General features: G+C 40.9%; 2 protein-coding genes across 3 annotated transcripts in view; one reads left to right on the forward strand and one right to left on the reverse strand.

Annotated features, from left to right (window-relative positions):
* Window positions 1-9,866, forward strand: part of pth1r (parathyroid hormone 1 receptor) — an 86,659-nt gene extending 76,793 nt beyond the window's left edge. Inside the window, exons 11-13 of the mRNA XM_024391330.2 lie at window positions 5,535-5,676; window positions 6,086-6,127; window positions 7,932-9,866. Of these exons, the coding sequence (XP_024247098.1) occupies window positions 5,535-5,676; window positions 6,086-6,127; window positions 7,932-8,306 (559 nt within the window). The 3' untranslated portion in view covers window positions 8,307-9,866. The remainder of the gene's footprint in view (window positions 1-5,534; window positions 5,677-6,085; window positions 6,128-7,931) is intronic.
* An 8,207-nt stretch (window positions 9,867-18,073) lies between these two features.
* Window positions 18,074-27,207, reverse strand: part of LOC112226783 (transmembrane inner ear expressed protein-like) — a 31,322-nt gene continuing 22,188 nt past the window's right edge. The window contains exon 4 of one of the 2 annotated variants that reach the window (XM_024391332.2): window positions 18,074-18,629. In XM_024391332.2, the coding sequence (XP_024247100.1) occupies window positions 18,331-18,629 (299 nt within the window). In that variant the 3' untranslated portion in view covers window positions 18,074-18,330. Of the gene's footprint in view, window positions 18,630-25,792; window positions 26,855-27,207 lie in introns of those variants that run through there. The other variant, XM_024391333.2, reaches the window with a different exon arrangement.

Here is a 27,207-nt window from a genome sequence, read left to right on the forward strand (position 1 = left end):
ATAATCAGGAATTCCCCAGGGCAGCCATCTAGGCCCCTTACTTTTTTCAATCTTTACTAATGACATGCCACTGGATTTGAGTAAAGCCAGTGTGTCTATGTATACGGATGACTCCACACTATACACATCAGCTACTACAGCGACTGAAATGGCTTGTCAAACCTGTATCATAATATGTTGATACAACAGTAGCTAAAATGGGGAGAAGTCTGTCCATAATAAAGTGCTGCTCTGCCTTTTTAACAACACTACCAACAAGGCAGGTTCTATAGGCCCTAGTTTTGTCAAACCTGGACTACTGTTCAGTCGTATGGTAAGCTGCCACGAAAGGGTACTTAGAAAAATTATAATTGGCTCAGAACAGGGCAGCATGTAAATCTCTCATGACTCAAATGGGAGGAGAAATTTACTCCATCACTACTTGTTTTTGTAAGAAGTGTTGACATGATGAATGGACCAAGATGTCTGTTTAAACTACGAGCACACAGCTCGGATACCCATGCATACCTCTCAAGACATGCCACCGGAGGTCTCTTCACAATCCCCAAGTCAAGAACAGACTATGGGAGGTGCACAGTACTACATGGAGCCATGGCTACATGGAACTCTATTCCACATCAAGTAACTAATGCAAGCGGTAGAATCAGATTTAAAAAACGAATAAAAATACACTTTATGGAACAGCGGGAACTGTGAAAAGAGACACAGGCACAGACACATATACACATAAGACACACACTCTACACACACGTACACATGGATTTTGTATTGTAGATATGTGATAGTCACTGCCTGAGGGAACACACTTAATGTGTTGTGAAAAGTGTTATGAAGTGTAATGGCATGTAATATTTTAAATTGTATATAACTGCCTTGATGTTGCTGGACTATAGGAAGAGTAGCTGCTGCCTTGGCAGCACCTAATGGGGATCCTTAATAAATACAAATGTACTGTACAGATGTATTCTGTGTTATCTCCAGCATGCTGATAGAAGTATTTAATCTTTACACACCAAAACATGCCACCAACCGTTGGGCACAAACTGGTTAAATCAATGTTTATTCAGCGTAATTTGTCAACGTATTGTGACATGGAATTTATGAGGAAAATACATTGGGTTTGCAAAAAATCATCAATGTTGTTTTGAAGATGACATTTCAACCACAGGATTATGTCATCATGGTTACCATTATTCAAGCTAGACAAACCGTATGTTGAATTTATACATTTGAAACAACTTCAACTTCACCTTCAAATAAAACTTTATAGCCAATGTTTTATTAAAATATCATAAACAACAGAACAGTCAACTGACATTCCCGTTTTTTAAATTTTAATTGGACATAATTTTTGTCCATGCAAATTCTGTGAAAAGTTTGGACTCATTAGGCCTATGTTCAATGCCCATTCAATGAAAGGTGTCAGTGACTGTAGGAAGTCTGTTTAGGAAGATGAAGTTATTGCAATAGACTGCTTATTGTTTTTCCTTTATCATTTTGTTTTTAAAAAAGCATCTTGCACTTTTGTCTGTTTTCAACTGTCAACTCGCAGGAATTCTGATCGCTGTCCTTGGTGCTGAATCCGCTTGTATCCTAGACTATTTTCCAGTTTGTTTGTTTTGTTTACCTTTTGACGTGGCAAAGTCACTAACGGGCCGTATGAACGGCGATGGGAGGCTAATCTTATTCCAACGTTTGGGCAATGTCCAATTGTCTATGGCTCGAACTATGGCTCGAACATGCAGTGCATTTTCAAAATGTGAATGCAATGTGTGTAGATTAATATTTGCATGTTAAAACCAATAAAAGCTTGATCGGCTAAATGTTTGTTATAACTAGGCCTACTGTAGGGTTACTGTATACTATTTAATGAACTATCTTGGATAGGACATCAATTCCGCCTGCCGAAGAGCATGACATTCAACCTTCGTCTCTCCTGAGCCCGTACGGGAGTTGTAGCGATGAGACAAGATAGTAGCTACTACAACAATTGGATACCACAAAATTAGGGAGAAAAAGGGGTAAAAAAAATAATAATTTAATCAGAAATATTATTTTTTTTAAAAAGATTAATTGTTTTTCGTTTTAATTTGGTTAAAGACCAAACTAATTAGAAAGATTAACCGTCCATGTGTTTATGTTAAAGAACTCGAAGGCAATGCAATTGTCTATTTCTAGAGAAATGCAAATATGATTTGTAAGATGGTTCCATGGTGTTTATAAAACATTACATTTGGGAGCAGTATACTGGTGAGTGGGCATTCCCACTTTCTCTTTTATATTGGATCTGTGTGCAGCTCCTGTGAAATGTTTGCATGTGCGTAAAACCATCCATATTCTAAGTTGCCTTGTTTTTTGTATATGCCCAGTATAAGCAATTATGATGCCTGTAACTGTATTTAGACGTTGCCTATTTAAGACTTGTTGTTGTTTCATTATTATTATTAGGATTTGATTATAATTATAAACTGTATTTTTAGGCATTATCAATAGCTTATTGAATTGAATTGAACTTACGTTTGGCATGTCCAGACCGCAATTTACAGTAGGCCTAGCCCCTATATCAGTGTGAATGCTATAGTCTATGTTTAACAATGTATTCTAATATTGAAGCAATATGTGGACTGCAAACATGTTCAACATATTTAGCAAATATGAGGCAGGCTATTTAACATACTAGGCTACAGTAGACTAATATTCTATTTGGAGTTAATGACGACACAATACATAAAAGACCGTAAATACACAAGTACACAAGCCTCCACATATTAAGCCATGGACCACGTTCTGATTGGCTAGTGTGGTGTTCAGCCCCGACACAGCCACAACTTGTTTATTCATCAAATCCCAGCTCTTTCGCGCCACCGCCAGCTACTGCACCCCTAATTCCTGTTGTGAAATTAGCTAAAATATTTCTGACACACCCCTGAAGCTATAGCGCTACCGCCAGCGCTAAGAATCATCATTGCGTTAGGTTTGTTCAAATGGAGCCCCTAGGGTTTCAAGCTTTTGGTTGATTTCAAATGTAATATACAAGTTTATAATGAATGTTGGATTCACATCTCCATCTCATCCAAAAGTCAAAGATAAAGAATAATTTACTACAGTAAATCAAATCAAACTTTATTTAAAGTGCATTTTAAGTTTTCTTTGATTTGATTTAGTCCTATTCTTTAACTTTGATCTTTGGTTGAGATGGAGAAGTGAATCCAACATATAATTTATTAATTTGAAGACGAACTGGATATTGAATTGTGTTTGGTTGTCAACGCAACCAAATATCAACATTTGAAAGAAATGTACTGTGTCCTCTGCTTTTATAGTTCCATCTGTGCCACTGATTTAGTCTGGCTTTAATTCCAATTTGTCTACAAATTTAAAATATGTCAGATTTACGTCTCCATCTCAACCAAATATCAAAGTTAATGAATTGGACTAAATAATATAAAATCAAACTTTAAATTAACCTTAAAACAAGTTTAATTTGATTTTGTCATATACTTTACCTTCGATTTTTGGTTGATAGAGATGTATGGGGTCAATTTCACGCCAGAGGAAACACATTGATGACGACTGATCCGTGTAAAGGAAAGAATGAATGAGGCCATGTATCGTGAGTGAAAACCTCCTTCCATCAGCAAGGGCATTGAAGATGAAATGTGGCTGGGTCTTTCAGCATGACAATGATCCCAAACACACTGCCCGGGCAACGAAGGAGTAGCTTCATAAGAAGCATTTCAAGGTCCTGGAGTGGCCTAGCCAGTCTCCAGATCTCAACCCCATAGAAAATCTTTGGAGGGAGTTGAAAGTCCGTGTTGCCCAGCAACAGCCCCAAAACATCACTGCTCTAGAGGAGCTCTGCATGGAGGAATGGGCCAAAATACCAGCAGCAGTGTGTGAAAACCTTGTGAAGACTTACAGAAAACGTTTGACCTCTGTCATTGCCAACAAAGGGTATATAACAAAGTATTGAGAAACTTTTGTTATTGACCAAATACTTATTTTCCACCATAATTTGCAAATAAATGCATAAAAAATCCTACAATGTGATTTTCTTTCTCATTTTGTCTGTCATAGTTGAAGTGTACCTTTGATGAAAATTACAGGCCTCTCATCTTTTTAAGTGGGAGAACTTGCACAATTGGTGGCTGACTAAATATTTTTTTGCCTCACTGTATGTATTGAATTCAAAATAAAATAAATTGTGAACATGAAAATAAAGATGAGAATGTAAACATTATATTTTTGAGGATGGGTGAAATAATGGATGTTGAAATCAAAAGCCAAACAATTGAAAACAATTGAAGGCAAAATCTATTCAATATGATTGGTTGCTGGGACAGTTAAACCAAAATGATTTTTGCATTCGTTTTTCAAAAAATAAAAAATAAAATATTTGCTTACAAATTTTGGGGTTTTGCTTTTGATGTCTTTTATTTCAAATTCTGTACATTTTGCTTTCAATTGTTTGGTTCTTGACTTCAACATCCATTATTTAACCCGTCCTCAAAAATACGTTTACATTCTCAACTTTATTTTCATGTTCACGATTTATTTTATTTTGAATTCAATACATATGGCGTGAAATTGACCCCATGGAGATATAAATAGCCTATTAACATGTCAACAATTTTAAAAAAATGATATGTTGGATTCACATTTCCAACTGAACCACAAATAAAAGATAAAGAACAAGATTAAGCCAGTGGCTCAGATGAAACTAGCTAATCATTTAGATGCATCTCCTTTAAATGTTGATGTTTGGTTGAGTTGTCAACCAAACACAGTTCAATACTACTTTTGTAATACTGTTAAAAGTATTCTTAGAAACTAATAGAACACCATTTATTACATTTTAAAATGACTAACACATCCATGGCCATATTTTGAGGTTACTGTCACTATATAAGTCTTCTTATGTAATCATAGAAAGTTTGTATGTTCAAGATAGCATGCAACGGTTACAGGTCTGTGGAGATATTCACAATTGCTATAATAATCCGTGCAGAATCTCGAACAGCATTTATCACTGAGCACTGTACATTTAATGTTATCTCAGCTGCAATCCAGGTCATTTGGTTGTGCTATTAGAGGAAACACATTGATTAATTAAGTTGTATAAATAGTACATATCTGAACTGTGTTGTGCTTTTGAAATGGTTGAAAGCTCAATGATAAAATATTTAGATGACAACTAAACCAAAAATCTTACATAGGTTTTTTCCTTTGGAATTTGTTTATGCATTTAGAAGGTTGAAAACCATAGTGATAACATGGTAATTCAACAAACTGCTGGATGTCTTTTTGAGTGGGTGAATAAAGGTTGACGTCTCATTTGATTAACGTCTCAACAAAATATTACCCAAATATCCACGTTGAAATGTCGTAGTGTGCCAAGTGGGGCAGTCATGTCGGTAAAAATGAATAATACAGTGAACACATCTATTATGATATAACATTTTACCTCCCCGTGACAACTGTCACACACAGTAAATGTAAAAATGAATCACTGCTATTATTCATTCCCTCCACAGGAAACTGTTGAAGTCTACTTTGGTCCTGATGCCACTGTTTGGCGTTCACTACATCGTGTTCATGGCCATGCCTTATACTGAGGTAACTGGAGTCCCCTGGCAGATACAGATGCACTACGAGATGCTCTTCAATTCATTCCAGGTACTGACTGGTCTCGAACCGCATGGATGAATGAACGAACAACCAAATTATGTTTTACTGCATGTGGGTTTAGTCACAGGCAGCCAGCAATGGATCTGAAATGATGAGCTGCTGCAGTACTGTAAAAAGGAGATATATCAATCGGCCAAAGTCCACTATGGGGCACTGCATATGCTGTAGTGGTGTGCGACACATAATTAAGTATTGAGTTGTGATGAAACTTTTATGAGTAAAATTAGAGAGAGCTGCGCAGCTCAGTGTTTTCAGAGTAGGCAGCTGGTGTCAGTGACTTGAACTGTCAATTGAGATTACATGACATTCGTCTAAAGTGATCTGGATAGATGCTCAGGTCAACCTGAGTACTTTGAGTCATACGCAAACTTGTAATAATGGTTTATCTTCTTTTCAGGGATTCTTTGTGGCAATTATATATTGTTTCTGCAACGGGGAGGTAAGGACAACGTTGAACAATTTGATTAAGATTTATCTGTGAAAATGTCTTCAAGGAAATCCTAATAGATTATAGTATATTATTTAAGACGCTATGTAATCCTGATATATAATATTATGCTCGTGATTAATTGCAGTCACAGCATGCACACAGTATGCACACAAAAAAACCTCAGGCTCAATTATTGTATGCAGGGATGTGCACAGACCTTTCAGGGGGCATGTTCTTAAAATGAAAATGGTCTATTTACTTATGCAACACACTTACTCATCACACATTGTAAGCAAGTTAGTGACAGTGCCTCTTGAAGGCATGATTGACATTGGGAATAGAGGGCGATCAGCTGATTATTGATGTAAATCTGCTAAAAAAAATGTTTTACTGATTGTGATTTATATCTTCAATGCTCTTAAATAAACTTCATAATATAGCCTAATGTTCATTGTTATTTTAGTTTATGGTGGTTAACTAGAGTCTAGCCTACCTGTGTTCAGTGCTTCATTTGTTAATTTGGGAGGAACAAAAAGTGAGCGAGAGAGGGGGGTCACTTAGGGAGTTCTGAGGTACCGGAACGCATTAAAACAAAAATACATTGCGGCTATAATAAAGCATTGCATGCATATCATCGCATTTGCGTAGTGGCATAGAGAAGTAGCCTAGAGTAGAGGTGCACACAGAAGTTGCACATATGGGGAAAATTTTTAGTTGCCTAGGGTCAGAAAACAGTTTGTGCCTTTTTTATAAACACATTTTCTGCAATTCCACATCATTTTACATGACTGTGGAGACTTTATCAGAATGATGTTTAATACCGCACAAATGATCAAAATGACAAGCTACTTTGACAGTGACTAACTGAGAGGCCTAGGTGTGTGGAGACCCACATTGTGGTACAATATGAGGAGGAAATTAGTCTTAAGAAAGCTTTCCAGTTTCACTGACTCGCCCAATGACGTCTCTTGTCAACAATGTTCACTCGATAGGCCCATTTGGAAGTTGAAAGATTGCTCTTCTCTTTTCAGCAGGGGCCATTTGCTTTCCAACCTGTGTTTTCCCACGATTGTTTTTGAAATATTGCGAAAGGCCTGTGTTGACTGCATGCTGTTCACTGACAGATTTTTCCGTGTGTTCCCGACTGCCTTGTTATAGGGCTACACACAATCCACAGCTAAGGCAATGTTTTGTTCCTCTGTGGCTAACTTATAGGCCTACTCATGGTGAAGTAGGCTATTGACAAGTATTTCATTAATTTCTGAACAGACAGCAGTAATTCTATAACTTTGGCAAATTTATTTCAAATTATCGGGGGTGCTGCAACACCGGCCCTTCCCGCGGCTATGATTCTATAAGGAAATACATTGTGAAGGGCTGCTGCCAACCAGACAGATATTGATGATGTAAATCAAGGGTTAATCAAATGTTATGCAGTACTGTTTATATTTAAACTAGGTAGCTTACTACAACACACACACTCAACCGGTGACCTGCATCACAAGCCATGCATGTTTGGATACCGGGCACACGTGAGCTCCGTACAGGACAGACCAACAGATGGGGGGTGGTGGGGTGCCGAGCTTGACGGCGTCTCGACGACTTGGGGGCAGTGGGTTCAGAACAACGACGACTAAAACTGTATTTTAAAAAACGTTAGACCACCACCCAAAAGGGTACTTGACTAGTGGGAGAGCAAAGGGGGAAATGCTCGGCCACAGGTAGACACATATCTGTGCACGTGCCTGATTAAATTCCACTGTCGGTTTAGATGTACTTAGTGACAATCTTATTTCTATCCATCTTCCTTTAGGTCCAGGCAGAAATTAAGAAAACCTGGAGCAGGAGGACACTAGCGCTGGACTTTAAACGGAAAGCCCGTAGTGGCAGTAACACGTATAGTTATGGACCAATGGTGTCTCACACCAGTGTAACCAACGTCACTGCCCGGGGGCCCCTGGCCCTCCATCTCACCACGCGCCTTGGGACCCCAGTCACCGTCAACGGGCACCGGAACCTCCCGGGGTATGTGAAGAACGGTTCCGTCTCCGAGCACTCTATCCCTTCCTCGGGACAGGAGTTACACATTCCCGAGGAGGAGCAGCTATCCAATAACACGCCACCGCATTCTGTTGAGGAGGAGAAACCCTCGCCTGTGGTGGAGGAGGAGCGGGAGACCGTTATGTGACGTTCATGTGACCTCGAGTGAAAGACAGTCATGTCAATAGCCCCTCCGTTGTGAGGACGATCTCTGTAGGAATGAGTCATGGAACATAGCACCAGTCATTATTCTCAGGATGTTACACAGTAGGAGGATGGCTGCCTTTCGTCGACACTGCCAGTTTTTCTCCTGTGAATCGAGACAGAATTTTAGTGGGTGGGATAAGGACTGGAGGACAAAGGCTCAAGGCTAAAAGGGTACCTCAGTGTTTGAGGTGAGCCACCAACACAGACAATCACCTTCTGTACTGTAGCAAACACCGCCGCTCTTTCTGAGACTATTTCCACCTGCCATATGGACAAGAATTCATATTTGTTTTATTTCACTGACTTCAATGAGTTGCAGCAGGTACTTTATATTTGATGAAAACCAACTTGCAGATTTAGCTTTTTCACATTCTAAAGCTATTATTCTAAAACTTGTGGATCGTGAATGATCTGTGGATGGACAGTAGGTTAATGTCTGTCTGAAACCTACAACGGTGATGGTCCACAGGTCCTGTGGGTGAAGGTGTCTAACAGCATATGTAGGTCTTCATTCTGACAGGAGCATGTTAGCTGATGTTAGTGTAGCGGATGGATAAGTTAGCATACAGCTCACTAGCTTACATCTGTTACATTAGGAACTCCTAGTGATACGAGGAAATGCCTGGCTGCAGTTGCCTCTGCCCGCATGGTTGGGGAGAACTCACTACATTTCGATTGGTTTGAAATATGGATGTCAATTCAGAAAACCTAACCCACTTTGATGTAAAAGGGAATCAAACTCAGGTACTCCAAACCCACCATTCTAGTGCATCACTTTGAGCTAGTGTGTACTGTAGTTTCAGAGGTGTGCTGGCTTCTAGTGTTGATTTATATGGAGGAAGGCCAATGGAAGGCTTTTCTCCATGATTATCAACTTTTTGTACAGTTTTTATTTTTGCTATTTAAAAGATACTATCCTGATATTCAATAGTGTAATGACTATGGAAGGTTATGTTGTTTCCATGATGTGCTGATGATTATATTCTTCAATGATAATATTCTGTTTCACAATATATAATGCCACAAAAGTAACCGAAACATATCAATGGAGTGGGAGAGAGGATTTTAAAAAAATAAGCTTTTATACTGTGCAGTGCCTTCCGAAAGTATTCATACCCCTTGACTTATTCCACATTTTGTTGTGTTACAGCCAAAATTTAAAATGGATTAGATGAATACAAAATCTTACCAATCTACACAATTATACCCCTTATTGACAAATTGAAAACAAGTTTTTAGACATTTTTGCTGATTTATTGAAAATGAAATGCGTAATTTACAGCGATTACAGCTGTGAGTCTTTCTGGAGCTTTCTCTTAAGGGCTTTGCACACCTGGATTGTACAATATTTGCCAATTATTCTTTTAAAAATGAGTCAAGCTCTGTCAAATGTATTGTTGATCGTTGCAACACAACCATTTTCATGTCTTGCCATAGATTTTCAAGCAGATTTAAGTCAAAACTGTAACTCGGCCACCAAGGAACATTCATTGTCTTGGTAAGCAATTCCAGTTCAGATTTGGCTTTGTGTTTTAGGTTGTTGTCCTGCTGAAAGGTGAATTAATCTCTGTGTCTGGTGGAAAGCAGACTGAACCAGGTTTACCTCTCAGACTTTGCCTGTGCTTAGCTCTATTCCATTTCTTTTATATCCTGAAAAACTCCACAGTCCTTAACGATTACAAGCATACCCATAACATGATGCAGCCACCAGTATGCTTGAAAATATGGAGAGCGGTACTCAGTGATGTGTTGTGTTGGATTTGCCCCAAACATAACACTTTGTATTTAGGACAGAAAGTGAATTTCTTGTTTTGTAGTATTACTTGAGTGCCTTTGTTGCAAACAGGAAAGCATGTTTTGGAATATTTTTTATTCTGTAAAGGCTTCCTTCTTTTCACTCTGTCAATTAGGTTAGTATTGTGGAGTATCTACAATGTTGTTGATCCATCATCAGTTTTCTCCTATCACAGCCATTAATCTCTAAATGTTTTAAAGTCACCATTGGCCTCAAGGTGAAATCCCTGAACATTTTTATTCCTATCCGGCAACTGAGTTAGGAAGGGCGCCTGTATCTTTGTAGTGACTGGGTGCATGGATACAACATATGAAGTGTAATTAATAACTTCACCATGCTCATAGGGATATTCAATGTGTGCTTCTTTTTTTTACCCATCTACCAGTAATTTGTAAACAATTCTAAAAACATAAATCCACTTTGATGTTATGGGGTATTGTGTGTACGCCAGTGACACAATACAAAATCTACATTTAATCCGCTTTAAATTCAGGTTGTAACACAACAAAGTGTGGAAAAGGTCAAAGGGTATGAATACTTTCTGAAGGCACTGTAATTGCAGCAAACTACTTTTATTAAAGTTTTCAAAGGGAGGCACCCTCTCCAAAACTCAGGGTTGCGGGAAACAGTTACATTTTCGAAAATAACATGTTATTTAAATGAGGAATTCTCCAATTTCATAGGAAAATTCCAAAGGAGACTCGTGAAGAGACGGTATGAAGGAACACCAGAACTAAATAGCACACAACGGTTATGTTTTATATGGTCAAGTGTTATGCTGCTCTTTTTGTATATACATTATGTATGCATTTGCATAAGAAGTCACAATGTTTACAATGATAATAAAAATCCATTCTAGTTGTGAGCTAAAATAGCATCAAGGGTCATGGAAATGTATTCTCAATATAATTTGATGTTTGTACAGACTGTTCAAACATGTAAGGGACGTTTTGATGTTTGAAATATGTTATATTGTGTATATAGTCGTATATGTATAGAAACTGGAGGATATACTGTAGGTGAGGGACAATACTGTATGTATCAGGACTGTTAAAATGAGATTTCAGTAGAATGCCTAACAAAGGTATTTACAGAACATTAGACATAATTATTTGATTCAAGAACTAAATTGCACTTTGAACCTACAGTTTCCTCTCCCACCACTGTATATCCACATTTCTACACTCAAACTTTTGTGAAAATATGTCTAGCTACACTTTATAAATATATATATATATATATATATATATACTGTATATTTATTATTTGTATTATTATTATTTTTCTCTCTCTGCATTATGAAGGGCCAGAAGCATTTCACTGTTAGTCTAAACGTGTTGTTTACAAAGCATGTGGCAAATTTAAAATACCCCAGCTTTACAAGTTCAGTTCCATCACACAGCAGTTTGTTTTCCAGCCAATGTTCTCAGAGGGAATTGAAGGGTTAAAATAATTTGTTTGTTTGTTAGCTAGTTTGTCACAGAACCAGTATTTGTGTCTTTACACTCTGTAAAAGTAGCCTTGTCCTATACTGTAGCTATACTGTGCTGTAGCCAATGCTTCCGTCATTGTCATGCCTTATGTTTGGCATGAAAATAAACAAACACACACAGAGGAGTTTACTAAAGCACAAACAGACTGGAGCACCAGGCTATGTGTAAAGGTGTCACAGTTCCAATACTTTATGTGTCAACCTTATCTGTCCCAATAGTTAATGTACAGTATGTTTCATTCCTATCCATCCCAATATTTCAACGTTGTTTCCAGGGTTGACTTAACATAGTAAACGTACACTTGTGTTCCTCCATTTTAGTATGATATGTATTTATTAGGAGAACCCTTTTGGAAAACCTTTTTTGGTTCCAGGTAGAACCCTTTTCACAGAACCCTATTCGGACAGCCGAATAACCCTTTTTTTTGTTGTAGTTGCAAAGTTACTAATTAGCTCAAATGCGAAAGTTGTCTGTGATGTGATTGGAACACGCAACCTTTGGGTCGCAAGATGTTTGCATTATACTCCCACATCTTTCCCTTTCATTTTTAGAGTAACACATTTACGTTTACTATGTTACTTCTAGTCTGAGCGGCCAGGCTATATGCGGCCAGGCATATATAAGGTTCAAACCTTCCCTCCAAATGTACATTTCATTCCTAATCTTTGTGGTTTCCTATTTATTGTCATGGTCTTATATGGTTAGGGCACATCACCTTTTACACCAGATAAATATAGATCTAAATATAGGAACATATATATATATATATATAGGAACAGATATAAATATAGGAACAGATATATCATTTTCTGCCTTACAAAGTTCTGTTGCGTGATATACAGTTGAAGTCGGAAGTTTACATAAACCTCAGCCGAATACATTTATACTCAGTTTTTCACAATTCCTGACATTTAATCCTAGTAAAAATTCCCTGTCTTACGTCAGTTAGGATCACCAATTTATTTTAATGTGAAATGTCCGAATAATAGTAGAGAGAATGATTTATTTATTTCAGGTTTTATTTCTTTCATCACATTTCCAGTGAGTCAGAAGTTTACATACACTCAATTAGTATTTGGTAGCATTGCCTTTAAATTGTTTAACTTGGGTCAAACGTTTTGCCTGACAACGCTGGTGTAACTGAGTCAGGTTTGTGGGCCTCCTTGCTTGTACATGCTTTTTCAGTTCTGCCCACACATTTTCTATAAGATTGAGGTCAGCGCTTTGTAATGGCCACTCCAATACCTTGACTTTGTTGTCCTTAAGCCATTTTGCCACAACTTCAGAAGTATGCTTGGGGTCATTGTCCATTTGGAAGACCCATTTGCGACCAAGCTTTAACTTCCTGACTGATGTCTTGAGATGTTGCTTCAATATATCCACATAATTTTCCATCCTCATGATGCTATCTATTTTGTGAAGTGCACCAGTCCCTCCTGCAGCAAAGCACCCTCACAACATGATGCTGCCACCCCCGTGCTTCACGGTTGGGATGGTGTTCTTTGGCAAGCCTCCCCCTTTTTCCTCCAAACATAACGATGGTCATTATGGCCAAACAGTTCTATTTTTGTTTCATCAGACCAGAGGACATTTCTCCAAAAAGTATGATCTTTGTCCCCATGTGCAGTTTTTTATCTCGGTTTTGGAGCAGTGGCTTCTTCCTTGATGAGCAGCCTTTTAGGTTATGTCAATATAGGACTCATTTTCCTGTGGATATAGATACTTTTGTACCTGTTTCCTCCAGCATCTACACAAGGTTGATTTGCACTTTTCGCACCAAAGTACATTCATTTCTAGGAGACTGAACGCATCTGCTGCGTGGTCCCGTGGTGTTTATACTTGCATACTATTGTTTGTACAGATGAACGTGGTACCTTCAGGCGTTTTGGAATTTGCTCCCAAGGATGAACCAGACTTGTGGAGGTCTACAATTTTTTTCTGAGGTCTTGGCTGATTTTCTTTTGATTTTCCCATGATGTCAAGCAAAGAGGCACTGGGTTTGAAGGTCCACAGGTACATCTCTAATTGACTCAATGATGTCAATTAGCCTATCAGAAGCATCTAAAGCCATGACATAATTTTCTGGAATTTTACAAGCTGTTTAAAGGCACAGTCAACTTAGTGTATGTAAACTTCTGATCCACTGGAATTGTGATACAGTGAAATAATCTGTCTGTAAACAATTGTTGTAAAATTACTTGTGTCATGCACGAATTAGATGTCCAAACTGACTTGCCAAAACTATAGTTTGTGAACAAGAAATGTGTGGAGTGGTGGAAAAATGAGTTTCAATGACTCCAACGTAAGTGTATGTAAACTTCCGACTTCAACTGTACATGTAAGCGTGATATAAGGATACTATTAGAGAACCTGTTACCAAAAGATGCCATCTACGCCAACAAGGAAATGAAAAATAAAGTTGAATATCCACATTTTCTTATACAGTGGTTATCTTACACCCACCTACAGCCAACGAACATGCCACTAGTAAATAAGCTTGGTAGTATTGTGTATAGTAGATACGCTAGTCTGGCCTTTAACTGTCCTTGTTTGATTAGGAGGCGGCGACACTAGAACCAGTGTTGATGGGAAAATATCATTTCAAACAAACATTTTTAGATTTATGCGCACTTTAATACCCTATTCCATTTCATATTGATTGTATCATGTAAATTGATTGTGTTTTTGAATTCGATATGTAAAAAGGCCATTACTTTACAGAGATATTGTACACTTTTTTTATTTTATTTTTTACCTCTCATGAAAGTATATAAAATCACCTATGATATTTTCGTTGTTTTTTTATTTATCTCATATTGCAAATGTATCTGTCCTCAGAGAGATAGGAGTTGGTATTTTGTGTTAATAGTCTACTGTATATGCCATGTGTGGAGAGGGTGTGACTGTTTTGTTTGAAATAGGACACCGTACCTGGTTGATTTCGTGTCGGTTGTGTGAAGTCAATGTTGTAAATGTAAACGTGGGTTTAAGAGGAAAATGTTTTTCAGTCTTGATGTTCATCATTGTATTGTGAATAAGACATTAAAATGTACAATTCTACTGTCGATTTAAGTGTCCATTGAATTTGCACCATGAATCCAATCCCATACTAATTATGTTCTTGTTGATCATGAACAATGTAAGTAGATACAGTTTAACCCTTGTGCAGTCTTAACATTCTGTATACTCCCCTTGTCCTAAGGGTCAAAAATGACCCGCCTTCACTAAACCCCTAAAATAAAGCAGCTTCATTGAATTTTAAACCCCAAATCTATTTAGCATGAAGAAACAACCTGTAATTCATCACAAACTTTGTGAATATCTGGGTTTTCCCTCTTCACAATGCAGAAAGACTGCATTTAATCAGTGGACACCACTCGGTTTTTTTTTACAACACACCTTTTCATAATTGTATTCTTTAATAAAGTAAAGGTTTATTATTATTATTACTAAATCTACTGCGTAGGAGTAAACATATTTTTTTTGTAGCAAGAGATAGCACTTGTGTAGCCTGAGAAAGTAGAAGAAATGTGCAGAAAGTAGTTTTGAATGCATTTTATTGAAGGGAAACAAAGTAACATTTTTGGCAACATAGTGATATATTCTTATATACTGTACAATGAGGAATTCAACTACAAAATGCTAGTCTTCTCCATTTTTTTAACCATTTCCCACACCCACAAGGTGTATAAACAACAATAAAAAAGAATAAAATAAGATAATAGATACATAACAAAAACGTGAATAACATAAATCAATCAACTCTAATTAGCACATGTAGGACAGCATGCAAGTGTGTGTGCATGGACTTTGCAGATGTATTTCTCACATGTGCCTCACATAGTATTTGTTTTGGGGGGCAGAATTGGCATCTCCTCTTCTTGCCTGCCCCAACTGCAGCCTCAGGTGGATCAGGACAAGATTCAGCTCCCTGAACAACTTCCACAAGCGCTGCAGAGGCTGCTGTGCGGGGCAGGTGCTCCTGTCTTTGAATGTGTGGGGTTACAAGTGCCTTTCCCAGCTGCTCCAGGAACACCCTCCTCTTGTTCTGCTTATCAGGCATCCAGGTATGGTTGATCTTGTTCCATATCACGATGGCATTGTATGAGGACACATCAATGATGTTATGGAAGATGACCAGGGGACAGCGGGCAGTCATCCTCCTGCAGCTGTAAGTTCCAATCACCTTGTCCAGGTTGTCCACGCCTCCTTTGTTGTGGTTGTAGTCCAGGATGATGGCTGGCTTCCTGACCTCACGATCACTGATATCAGCCGTTTTGTGCACTGTGTTCAGAAGGACCACGTTCTTGTTCCTCTTTGGGAGGTAAGAAATTAGAGTGGTGGTGGGGGTGAAGGAAAACTTTAATGAGAATGCCTCTCTCCCCCTTTTTGTGAGGAGTGCAGGGGGGAGCTCAGGCTTGTTCTTTCTAACTGTGCCAACCATGGCAATATTCCTCTTCAGGAGCTGCTGGCTGAGTTCATAAGAGGTTAAGAAATTATCACGTGACATTGTGCCCCCTCAGTCCATCTGTCACATCAAACACAACCAGTATCCCCTGGTTCTTCTCCGGTCCTCCACTGGTCGGCTTCCCTGTGTAGACTTGCATCTTTCAAGCGTAGCTGGATTGTGTGTCACAGGCCACCCATATCTTGATGCCATACTTTGCTGGCTTGCTGGGCATATACTGCCTGAAAGGACAGCGACCTTTTGACAAAAGAGATTACTATCAGTAATTAGTATCAGTGTCACAGAAAACAATCACATAAATCAAGGATATTACAGCAGTACATAATAAAATGAACAGTGACAATCACTTACATTACAGATGGATGGAACCAGTTGCTCATACACTGTTACTTCAGGCCCAGGATTGTAGAGGTATGGTAGACGCTCCACCCACTTCTCCCAGACCTCAGTTTGTCTCACACGTCTTGCAGGTCTTGACTCATCAAATCGTAGCATTCTTGAGAAAGTGTGAAAGACTTTCAGTGGCATCGTGGCACTGAAAATCACCCTTCCACTCGCTGCATCCCAGAGACGACATGTGGCCTCGCCTTGGGACCTAAACACACTCCCTAAGATTAGCAGCCCTGTGTAGGCACGCAGGTCAATCTCATCCATCCTTTTCCAGTTGTCTCCATATTTATGGAAACCCTCCAAATTTGTAATCTCCAGGATCATTTTTTCGATGGCTGGTGTGATGAACATGTAGAATGTTGAGGCGATGGCATGGGCAACTGCATGTCTTGTGTGCCCTGAAGTCATCCTTATGACATTTTGTGCTGCCACCCTGCCCTGGTTGTCATATGGTGACAATGACCATGTTCTTTTGCTGTTCTTTGACAAAAATGTCTCACTTTCAGCTTGGGGGATTTTCTTCTTCATCTGTAGATGATGCATCGTGCTCTGGGTTGTATTCTTCTTCATCTGTAGATGATGCATCGTGCTCTGGGTTGTATTCTTCTTCATCTGTAGATGATGCATCGTGCTCTGGGTTGTATTCTTCTTCATCTGTAGATGATGCATCGTGCTCTGGGTTGTATTCTTCTTCATCTGAAGATGATGCATCGTGCTCTGGGTTGTATTCTTCTTCATCTGTAGATGATGCATCGTGCTCTGGGTTGTATTCTTCTTCATCTGAAGATGATGCATCGTGGCTCTGGGTTGTATTCTTCTTCATCTGTAGATGATGCATCGTGGCTCTGGGTTGTATTCTTCTTCATCTGAAGATGATGCATTATGCTCTGGGTTGTATTCTTCTTCATCTGAAGATGATGCATTATGCTCTGGGTTGTATTCTTCTTCATCTGAAGATGATGCATCGTGCTCTGGGTTGTATTCTTCTTCATCTGAAGATGATGCATCGTGCTCTGGGTTGTATTCTTCTTCATCTGAAGGTGATGCATCGTGCTCTGGGTTGTATTCTTCCATATCTTCATCTTCAGATACCTCCTCCTCTTCTAAATCATTGTTCTCTTGTTCCTCCTGGACATCTGAAAAAAATCTAATCTACGACCTGTTGGGCACTGAAACGTGCACTCATGGCTTCAGCAAAGAGAGAACTGGGGGGACTGTCATCTGCAGCACCTTTATAGCCTCTGACTGCATTCCCCATTAGTAAAGAATGCTTTCAAGAAATGTTTCTTTTGTCTGAAATGTTGTTAATTTTGTCTGAAATTGTTTTTATTTTGTCTGTGAACTTGAGTCGTGTGGGGACGTGGAGGGGAGATGCTGCACATGCACAAGAACGTTTTAGTTTTGTCTGAGTTCAATCAGTAGTACACAATCTCAATTTCTCGTGTGTGTGTGTGTGTGTGTGTGTGTGTGTGTGTGTGTGTGTGGTGCAGGGTCAAAATTGCCCCTAAGACAATCTTTGTACACTGGTGGTGTACAGCTTTCATGGAAATATGAACAAAGACAATGTTTCACTTTTTATTAGGAAAAGTAATCAAATTTCAAGTTGAAAAAAGATCATTTCGGGGCTTCTCTCTTCTGTTAATAGTGGTGTGTAATTTTTGTCCCTTAAGACAACACAAGGGTTAAAGATTGTTTTATAGTTAATATGTACTTTTTGTCATTATATACAATCATTAAAAAAATAATAATACAAAATTGACAACTAAAAAAATTACTTATGAAAAGTTGTTTAGCACAATTTGTGTTTCTGACCCAGTGTTTACTTTTTCGAAGGAGGTTTCTTGGCTCCCCCCTTAGCACCTCCTTTTGCACCTCCTCCTTTCTCCCCTTCTCTACTCTTCTTCCCTTTTTCTTCACTTGCTTCTCCTTTCTTTCCTCCCCCTTTTTCCCCTTTTTCTCCCTTTTCCCCTTTTTTGTTAGCAGATCCCTCCTTTTCATCATCCTTTCCCTCCTTGGCACCCTTTCCCTCTTTCTTCTCCTTGGTCTTCTTCCCCCCCTTTTCACCGTCCACTTTTCCCGAGACTGTTGTCACCTCTTCTTTTTTCTCCACAACTACAGCTGGAGGAAGGACAAAAAAGCACAAGGGGAAACAATCACTTGGAGGCCGCGACAACAACGTTTGTTATCATCAAGATCCCTTCCTGCAATAATATGTGGTGAGCAAAATATAGAATCCAGGCAAAGTGGGTCATAGTATTGTAATGAATGTGCATCTGTCTCTCTACATTCTAATGAACACAGCCTATTTTTTTCTACTAATGTGGTTTCATAAAGTGTACTGGCCTGGTTGGGAAACAAATTATGGGGATTTGCAATCGACAAATATTGGATGAATGAAAATGTCAATCTACCAGAAGGCTGTGGAGGACTATAGGCATGCTGCCCTCCACTGATAATGACAAACATCCCAATCCAGATGGCCTCTACTGCACAACATCAAAATAACCATGTTTGTTCTATGCATGTTTGTTTTGTTTGCTCTACCTCTGAGAACGAACTGAAATGTAAGGTGAACACAAGTCAAGGAATGAGACTTTACTGCAAAGCAAATAGATCTATAAACATATGGAAATCAATGAGAAGGTAGATGGGTATATCCCTTCCACAATCCAGCATATCCATACACATGTATGTGGACATCTTTTTATTTTTTCTAAGGCAAACATCATTTGGAGATAGAGGTTTTACATGCAATCAGTTACAACCAAGCATTTCAAACAGCATTAAGACCGAGACTGTGTGCGTGTCTTGCAACATCCCCTCCAGGCATGAGAGGACTTCTACAATGAGAAATTCAACAGCTCCCACTTGTCACAATCGAGAGCTGTGAGGATTTCCTCCCCATGCCTCCCTTCCTCCCCTCCATGACACCCATGGTGAACCCCTCAGTGTGCTAGTTCCTGCTCTAGGGAGAACCACTGCTGAGAGGGAGATGGTACTACTGCTTTTTACCACACCTTCTTAGTACAGTAGCAGGGGCAGACATCTGTAGACACTAAATAGACCAGGCGGGCAAGGGAACCGCGTCTAGGGAAGCAGGGGTCATTGTCTTTTATACATCACCACTAGAGCAGTGGTTCCCAACTCGAGTCCACCAGTACCCCCAATAGCATACATTTTTTTGTTGTAGCCCCAGACAAGCTCGCCTGATTCAACTCGTTGAGGGCTTGGTGATTAGTTGACAAGTTGTCTGGGGCCACAACAAAAAAAATGTGTGCTGTTGAGGGTAATGAAACACACACAAGAACAGGAGTTGGGAAACATTGCACTAGAGAGTGTAGACATAACCCTTTTGGGTAACACTTCACATCAAGTCTCTCTATTAATTATGTGTTGATACTGTACCTTACATGGGTACAGGGTAGAGTAAGTACATTGTTCAATTCGGACTAGAAATTATTATCTGTAATACCCATCTGTGGAATGTGTAACACACGTCATTTTAGATTCATGAACACACTCAAACGAATTGCCGCCTCCTCTCACCCCAGAATTATTGCTTTAGATTTCAGATGAATGAACTACAAAATCCATCAAATTGCGCAAACAGTCAAATACAATCCACTGTGTACCCTGCACCCACATGTTCAGTTCCACTGTACCAGCCGATGTAATTACCGTGTAAATAGAGTCAAGCCACTTGATGTCAATTGTGACCACTTTATCGTCCTCCATCCCGCTGTGACGTCCCAAGGCTACGACTCCTCTCGCTGATGGTGTTATTTTCTCAATCCGAGAAGATACACTCTCACACAAAACACACTCTCTGGTGGTGATGTTCAGTCCGTCGGAGGCTGAGGTGCAACATGCACACACTCACACTCCTGACCCCTCTTTGCATGAGGAGATCGTTTGGCAACCAGAATAACCCTCAGAATTAGTATTTTATTAGGCTCCCCCCCATTAGCTACTGCTAAAGCAGCAGCTACTCTTCCTGGGGTACACAGAAAACAAAAAACATGACATAATACAGAACATGAATAGACAAGTACATCACAAGGACGGAACGACATACATTTGAAATACAGTAAGTATACACGGTTTCATACATGCGTGGCCTCATAATCATGTTGTTCATAGACGCTACTAAATCCAAGTGGAACACACAACAACTAAAATAGAAATACAATAACAAGGAGATGCATTGAAAATAGGCTTGACACTTTTAGCTAAATTCCCCTGACATGAATATGGCAACTTTGTTTCTATAGATACGGCCGCCCGTAATGGGTATCCTGGAGTAAAGTAGAGACTTTTTACACCTGCGTTGGTTTTCCTGGGGTAACATGTCATCTCTCCCAGATGACCCTACACCTCTGTGTGGCACTAAGAAGTGTAAGAAATGTGTTCGTGTGGATCTGTGACTATGCATGTGTGCCTGCGTGTGTTTGTCCTTGTGCACGTGTATGCGTGCGTGTCCGTCCTTCCTGCATCTCTCCTACTGTATAGGGAAAGGTGTGAGGAAGTGAGAAGGTTGCATCGGTGGACCCTGTCTGACAGCATGCCTCAGGAGGCTCTTGAGCCACCGGAGAACTGACACAACTCAGAGCAATGACAGATGATCAACGTGTGCTGGAACGATGTCTACTTTTCATTTTAATAGCTTTATCCATATGGCAAAGAATTGAGGGGTGGGAAGTTGCACTACGTCCCTAGTCCTCGCCCTCAGTGTAGCCTCCTGTCCGGTATTTGCTCTACCATCTCCTACGAATGTCAAATGTTCTCACAGACGTTATCTTTCTCATGATCACTTCTATCCAGGCTGTCTGAAACAACGTTGGTTTTTAGGTCATGTAGGTAAAAGTGGTGAGTAAAACATCTGCGGGTGACGTTATGTCAGTGCTCTCAGAGACACTTTGTTGTGGATGAATTATTCGGGTTAAACATTGTGGTCAATGCCCAGAATGGAATCTTATTGATCAGGAGATGCAATAACCACAAGTATATAGTAATAACTCATTCATATTATAGTAATAACTGTTTCTGTTTCTAACTGAATATATTCTCAATAATATGTTGGATTATATGGCCAGGAAATTCGCATACACTCTCTGCACAAATACTTGCACATAGCTATCGGGTCAGGCGTTACAGAGTTGCATATTTTAAATGGCATACTTCACTCATTACTTAATTAGTGGAAGGCGGCCCTGAAACACTTACTATTTGCTGGAGAACTCACTATCTCTTGTGGATGAATCCAGGGGTAAACAGCTGTGTGGGGTTCATGAGTCTCCACGATTATAAAACATATCTGTTTATCCTTTTCCTTTATAAATGCCAGACACCCTCTTTCTCGCTCTCTCCAGTCTCTCTCTCCCTTTCGCTCTCTCTCCCTTTCGCTCTCTCTCCCTTTCGCTCTCTCTCCCTTTCGCTCTCTCTCCCTTTCGCTCTCTCTCCCTTTCGCTCTCTCTCTCTCAGCACATGGTTGATACTTATAAGTTCACGGCAGAGGTTTTGCTGCGGAAAAGAAATGCATATTAACGCCAGTATCCCCTGATGCTGCATTATAATATACAGCTGGATGTGAGATTATGTACTCTTTCACATAGGCTATGATTTCTCTAATGGATTAAGCTTGTCTCTGACTGACACGCTCATTATGGTAGTAATCCACAATACACAGTCAGTCCCAAAATACATTTTATCCATAATGATTGTAAAATAATAATACAGTCCCCTCCTATACTCCCTGTTCACCCATGACTACATGGCCAGGCACGGCTCCAACACCATCATTAAGTTTGCCGACGACACAACTGTGGTCACTGACAATGATGAGACAACCTATAGGGAGGAGGTCAGAGACCTGACCTTGTGGTGCCAGAATAACAACCTCTCCCTCAACGTGATCAAGACAAAGGAGAGGATTGTGGACTACAGGAAAAGGAGGACCGAGCTGTTGTGGAGCAGGTTGAGAGCTTTAAGTTCCTTGGTGTCCACATCACCAACAAACTATTATGTTCTAAACACACCAAGACAGTCGTGAAAAGGGCACGACAAAGCCTATTCCCCCACAGGAGACTGAAAAGATTTGGCATGGGTCCTCAGATCCTCAAAATGTTCTACAGCTGCACCATCGAGAGCATCCTGGCAGGTTGCATCACTGCTTGGTAAGGCAACTGCTCGGTCTCCGACCACAAGGCACTGCAGAGGGTAGTGCGTATGGCCCAGTATATCACTGGGGCCAAGTTTCCTGCCATCCAGGACCTCTGAACCAGGAGGTGTCAGAGGAAGGCCCTAAAAATGGTCAAAGACTCCATCCATTCTAGTCATAGACTGTTCTCTCTGCTATCGCACGACAAGCGGTAGCTGAGCGCCAAGTCTAGGTCCAAAAGGCTTCTACCCCAAAGCCATAAGACTCCTGAACAGCTAATCAAATTGCTACCCAGACTATTTGCATTGCCCCCCCCCCTCCCCTCCCCTATTTTACGCGGCTGCAACTCTCTGATTATTATCTATGCATAGTCACTTTAACTCTACCTACATGTACATGTTACCTCAATTACCTTGACTAACCTGTACCCTTGCACATTGACGCTGTACCGGTACCCCCTGTATATAGCCTCCACATTGACTCTGTACCGGTACCCCCTGTATATAGCCTCCACATTGACTCTGTACCGGTACCCCCTGTATATAGCCTCCACACTGACTCTGTACCGGTACCCCTGTATATAGCCTCCACATTGACTCTGTACCGGTACCCCCTGTATATAGCCTCCACATTGACTGTACTATATAGCCTCCACATTGACTCTGTACCGGTACCCCCTGTATATAGCCTCCATATTGACTCTGTACCGGTACCCCCTGTATATAGCCTCCACATTGACTCTGTACTGGTACCCCCTGTATATAGCCTCCACATTGACTCTGTACTGGTACCCCTGTATATAGCCTCCACATTGACTCTGTACCGGTACCACCTGTATATAGCCTCCACATTGACTCTGTACCGGTACCCCTGTATATAGCCTCCACATTGACTCTGTACCGGTACCCCCTGTATATAGCCTCCACATTGACTCTGTACCGGTACCCCCTGTATATAGCCTCCACATTGACTCTGTACCGGTACCCCTGTATATAGCCTCCACATTGACTCTGTACCGGTACCCCCTGTATATAGCCTCCACATTGACTCTGTACCGGTACCCCTGTATATAGCCTCCACATTGACTCTGTACCGGTACCCCCTGTATATAGCCTCCACATTGACTCTGTACCGGTACCCCCTGTATATAGCCTCCACATTGACTCTGTACTGGTAGCACCTGTATATAGCCTCCACATTGACTCTGTACCGGTACCCCCTGTATATAGCCTCCACATTGACTCTGTACTGGTACCCCTGTATATAGCCTCCACATTGACTCTGTACTGGTACCCCTGTATATAGCCTCCACATTGACTCTGTACTGGTACCCCTGTATATAGCCTCCACATTGACTCTGTACCGGTACCCCCTGTATATAGCCTCCACATTGACTCTGTACTGGTACCCCTGTATATAGCCTCCACATTGACTCTGTACTGGTACCCCCTGTATATAGCCTCCACATTGACTCTGTACTGGTACCCCTGTATATAGCCTCCACATTGACTCTGTACTGGTACCCCCTGTATATAGCCTCCACATTGACTCTGTACTGGTACCCCCTGTATATAGCCTCCACATTGACTCTGTACTGGTACCCCCTGTATATAGCCTCCACATTGACTCTGTACTGGTACCCCTGTATATAGCCTCAACATTGACTCTGTACCGTACACCCTGTATATAGCCTCCACATTGACTCTGTACTGGTACCGCCTGTATATAGCCTCCACATTGACTCTGTACCGGTACCCCCTGTATATAGCCTCCACATTGACTCTGTACTGGTACCCCCTGTATATAGCCTCCACACTGACTCTGTACCGGTACCGCCTGTATAAAGCCTCCACACTGACTCTGTACCGGTACCCCCTGTATAAAGCCTCCACATTGACTCTGTACTGGTACCCCTGTATATAGCCTCCACATTGACTCTGTACTGGTACCCCTGTATATAGCCTCCACATTGACTCTGTACTGGTACCCCCTGTATATAGCCTCCACATTGACTCTGTATCGGTACCCCTGTATATAGCCTCCACATTGACTCTGTACCGGTACCCCTGTATATAGCCTCCACATTGACTCTGTACTGGTACCCCTGTATATAGCCTCCACATTGACTCTGTACTGGTACCCCCTGTATATAGCCTCCACACTGACTCTGTACTGGTACCCCTGTATATAGCCTCCACATTGACTCTGTACTGGTACCCCCTGTATATAGCCTCCACATTGACTCTGTACTGGTACCCCTGTATATAGCCTCCACATTGACTCTGTACTGGTACCCCTGTATATAGCCTCCACATTGACTCTGTACTGGTACCCCTGTATATAGCCTCCACACTGACTCTGTACTGGTACCCCCTGTATATAGCCTCCACATTGACTCTGTACTGGTACCCCTGTATATAGCCTCCACATTGACTCTGTACCGGTACCCCCTGTATATAGCCTCCACATTGACTCTGTACCGGTACCCCCTGTATATAGCCTCCACATTGACTCTGTACCGGTACCCCTGTATATTGCCTCCACATTGACTCTGTACCGGTACCCCCTGTATATAGCCTCCACATTGACTCTGTACTGGTACCCCTGTATATAGCCTCCACATTGACTCTGTACTGGTACCCCTGTATATAGCCTCCACATTGACTCTGTACCGGTACCCCCTGTATATAGCCTCCACATTGACTCTGTACTGGTACCCCTGTATATAGCCTCCACATTGACTCTGTACTGGTACCCCCTGTATATAGCCTCCACATTGACTCTGTACTGGGACCCCCTGTATATAGCCTCCACATTGACTCTGTACTGGTACCCCCTGTATATAGCCTCCACATTGACTCTGTACCGGTACCCCTGTATATAGCCTCCACATTGACTCTGTACTGGTACCCCCTGTATATAGCCTCCACATTGACTCTGTACTGGTACCCCCTGTATATAGCCTCCACATTGACTCTGTACTGGTACCCCCTGTATATAGCCTCGCTACTGTTATTTTTACCGCTGCTCTTTAACTATTTATTTACATTTTTTACTCATCTATTTTTTTTTTAACTTAACACTTGTTTTTCTTAAAACTGCATTGTTGATTAAGGGCTTGTAAGTTAGCATTTTCACTGTAAGGTTTACACCTGTTGTATTCGGGGCATGTGACAAATCAAATTTGATTTGATATTCCAGACCTATGTATGTCAATGTAAGCCTGTGTGATACTTCAAGAGGACAGATGGCATGGACAGAAACACACCCACCTGGATCAGACAGAAAGACAGAGATAAATGACAAGTACAGTATGTCAGTGACCCCCAACCTTAGACGTGGATGAACTTGACATGGTGTGCAGGCATTTTTTCCCCCCTCCATACTAAAACATGTGATTCAACTAATAATTAAGACATTGTTGGTGCAAGGTTGAGAAAGAAAAGCCTGTGTAACTTGTAGCTCTCCAGGACCAGGGTTGGTTGTCATTGGCGTTACTGTATAAGCTTACATAAAAGATCATAGATGTGTTTATACAAAGTCAAGATTACAGATTGAGTCAGAGAAGGAGAAAGAGAGAAATGAATAAACAACGAGTGACAGCCGTAGGCATGCATCATCAACGTCAGAAGCCTTAGGATTCATCTCTACTTTTTCATCATCCACATTTGCAGTTCTGTGTCCAATGTACAATCAATGTATTATCGACAAGGATGAGTATATCAACAAAGAGCATTTGAAGTATGTAACACATGCAACTATTACTCTTCAGCAGGCAAGATTCTCCACAATGTCAATGCCATTCTTTCTAGGAAGTAGCGATGAACGCTGATCTATTAAGTTAACTATTGTATTCAACTATTCAATGCTTTTCTGTGATTTACTGAATCCTGAGCTGCATGTTCCAATGTTCCCTCTAGTGGATAGCCCTCTTTGTCAGAATATAAATAGGAATGTGGAGAGAGGGAAGGTGAGAAGAGGAGAAGAAGGGAGGTTAATCCAGTCTCAGGCTGAGTGTGGGGGAAAGGAGAGAGGAGAAGGAGGGAGGAATGTCATCCCGTCTCGGGCTGAGTGAGGGGGCCAGTGAGCTCCTCCTCCTCTCTCACCACTGGGAGCTGGCTGCTGCTGGCGCTGCGAGCCTGGACCTGCTCAGAGACCGTCGAGAGGGACACAGTGTCCGGGAGAGCTGGAGGGATAGGATGAAGAGGAAGAGAGGGAGGAGGGGGGGGGGTGGAGGGTACAAAGAGGTCAGGGAGGAGAGAGAGGGAGGAAAATAGGGAGGATGAAGAGGGAGGTGGAGGAAGGAAAGGGAATAACTCAAGGAAGAGAGGATGAAAGAAAGGGTTTGGAGAGGAAGGTGCAGGTCAAAGGGAGGGGATAGGGTTGGAAGATGAAAGATTGAAGGAGGAAGAAGTCAAAGAGAAGGCATGAAAGTTAGAACCGTTGAAAAGGAAGAGACCGACACTGACATAGAGGCCCTATAATTAAAGCTACTGTAAAGCCAATGGAAGTTTAGATATCCTATATTCCTGTGGTCCG

This window comes from Oncorhynchus tshawytscha, linkage group LG28 (assembly GCF_018296145.1).
Source record: "Oncorhynchus tshawytscha isolate Ot180627B linkage group LG28, Otsh_v2.0, whole genome shotgun sequence".
NCBI lineage: Eukaryota > Metazoa > Chordata > Actinopteri > Salmoniformes > Salmonidae > Oncorhynchus > Oncorhynchus tshawytscha.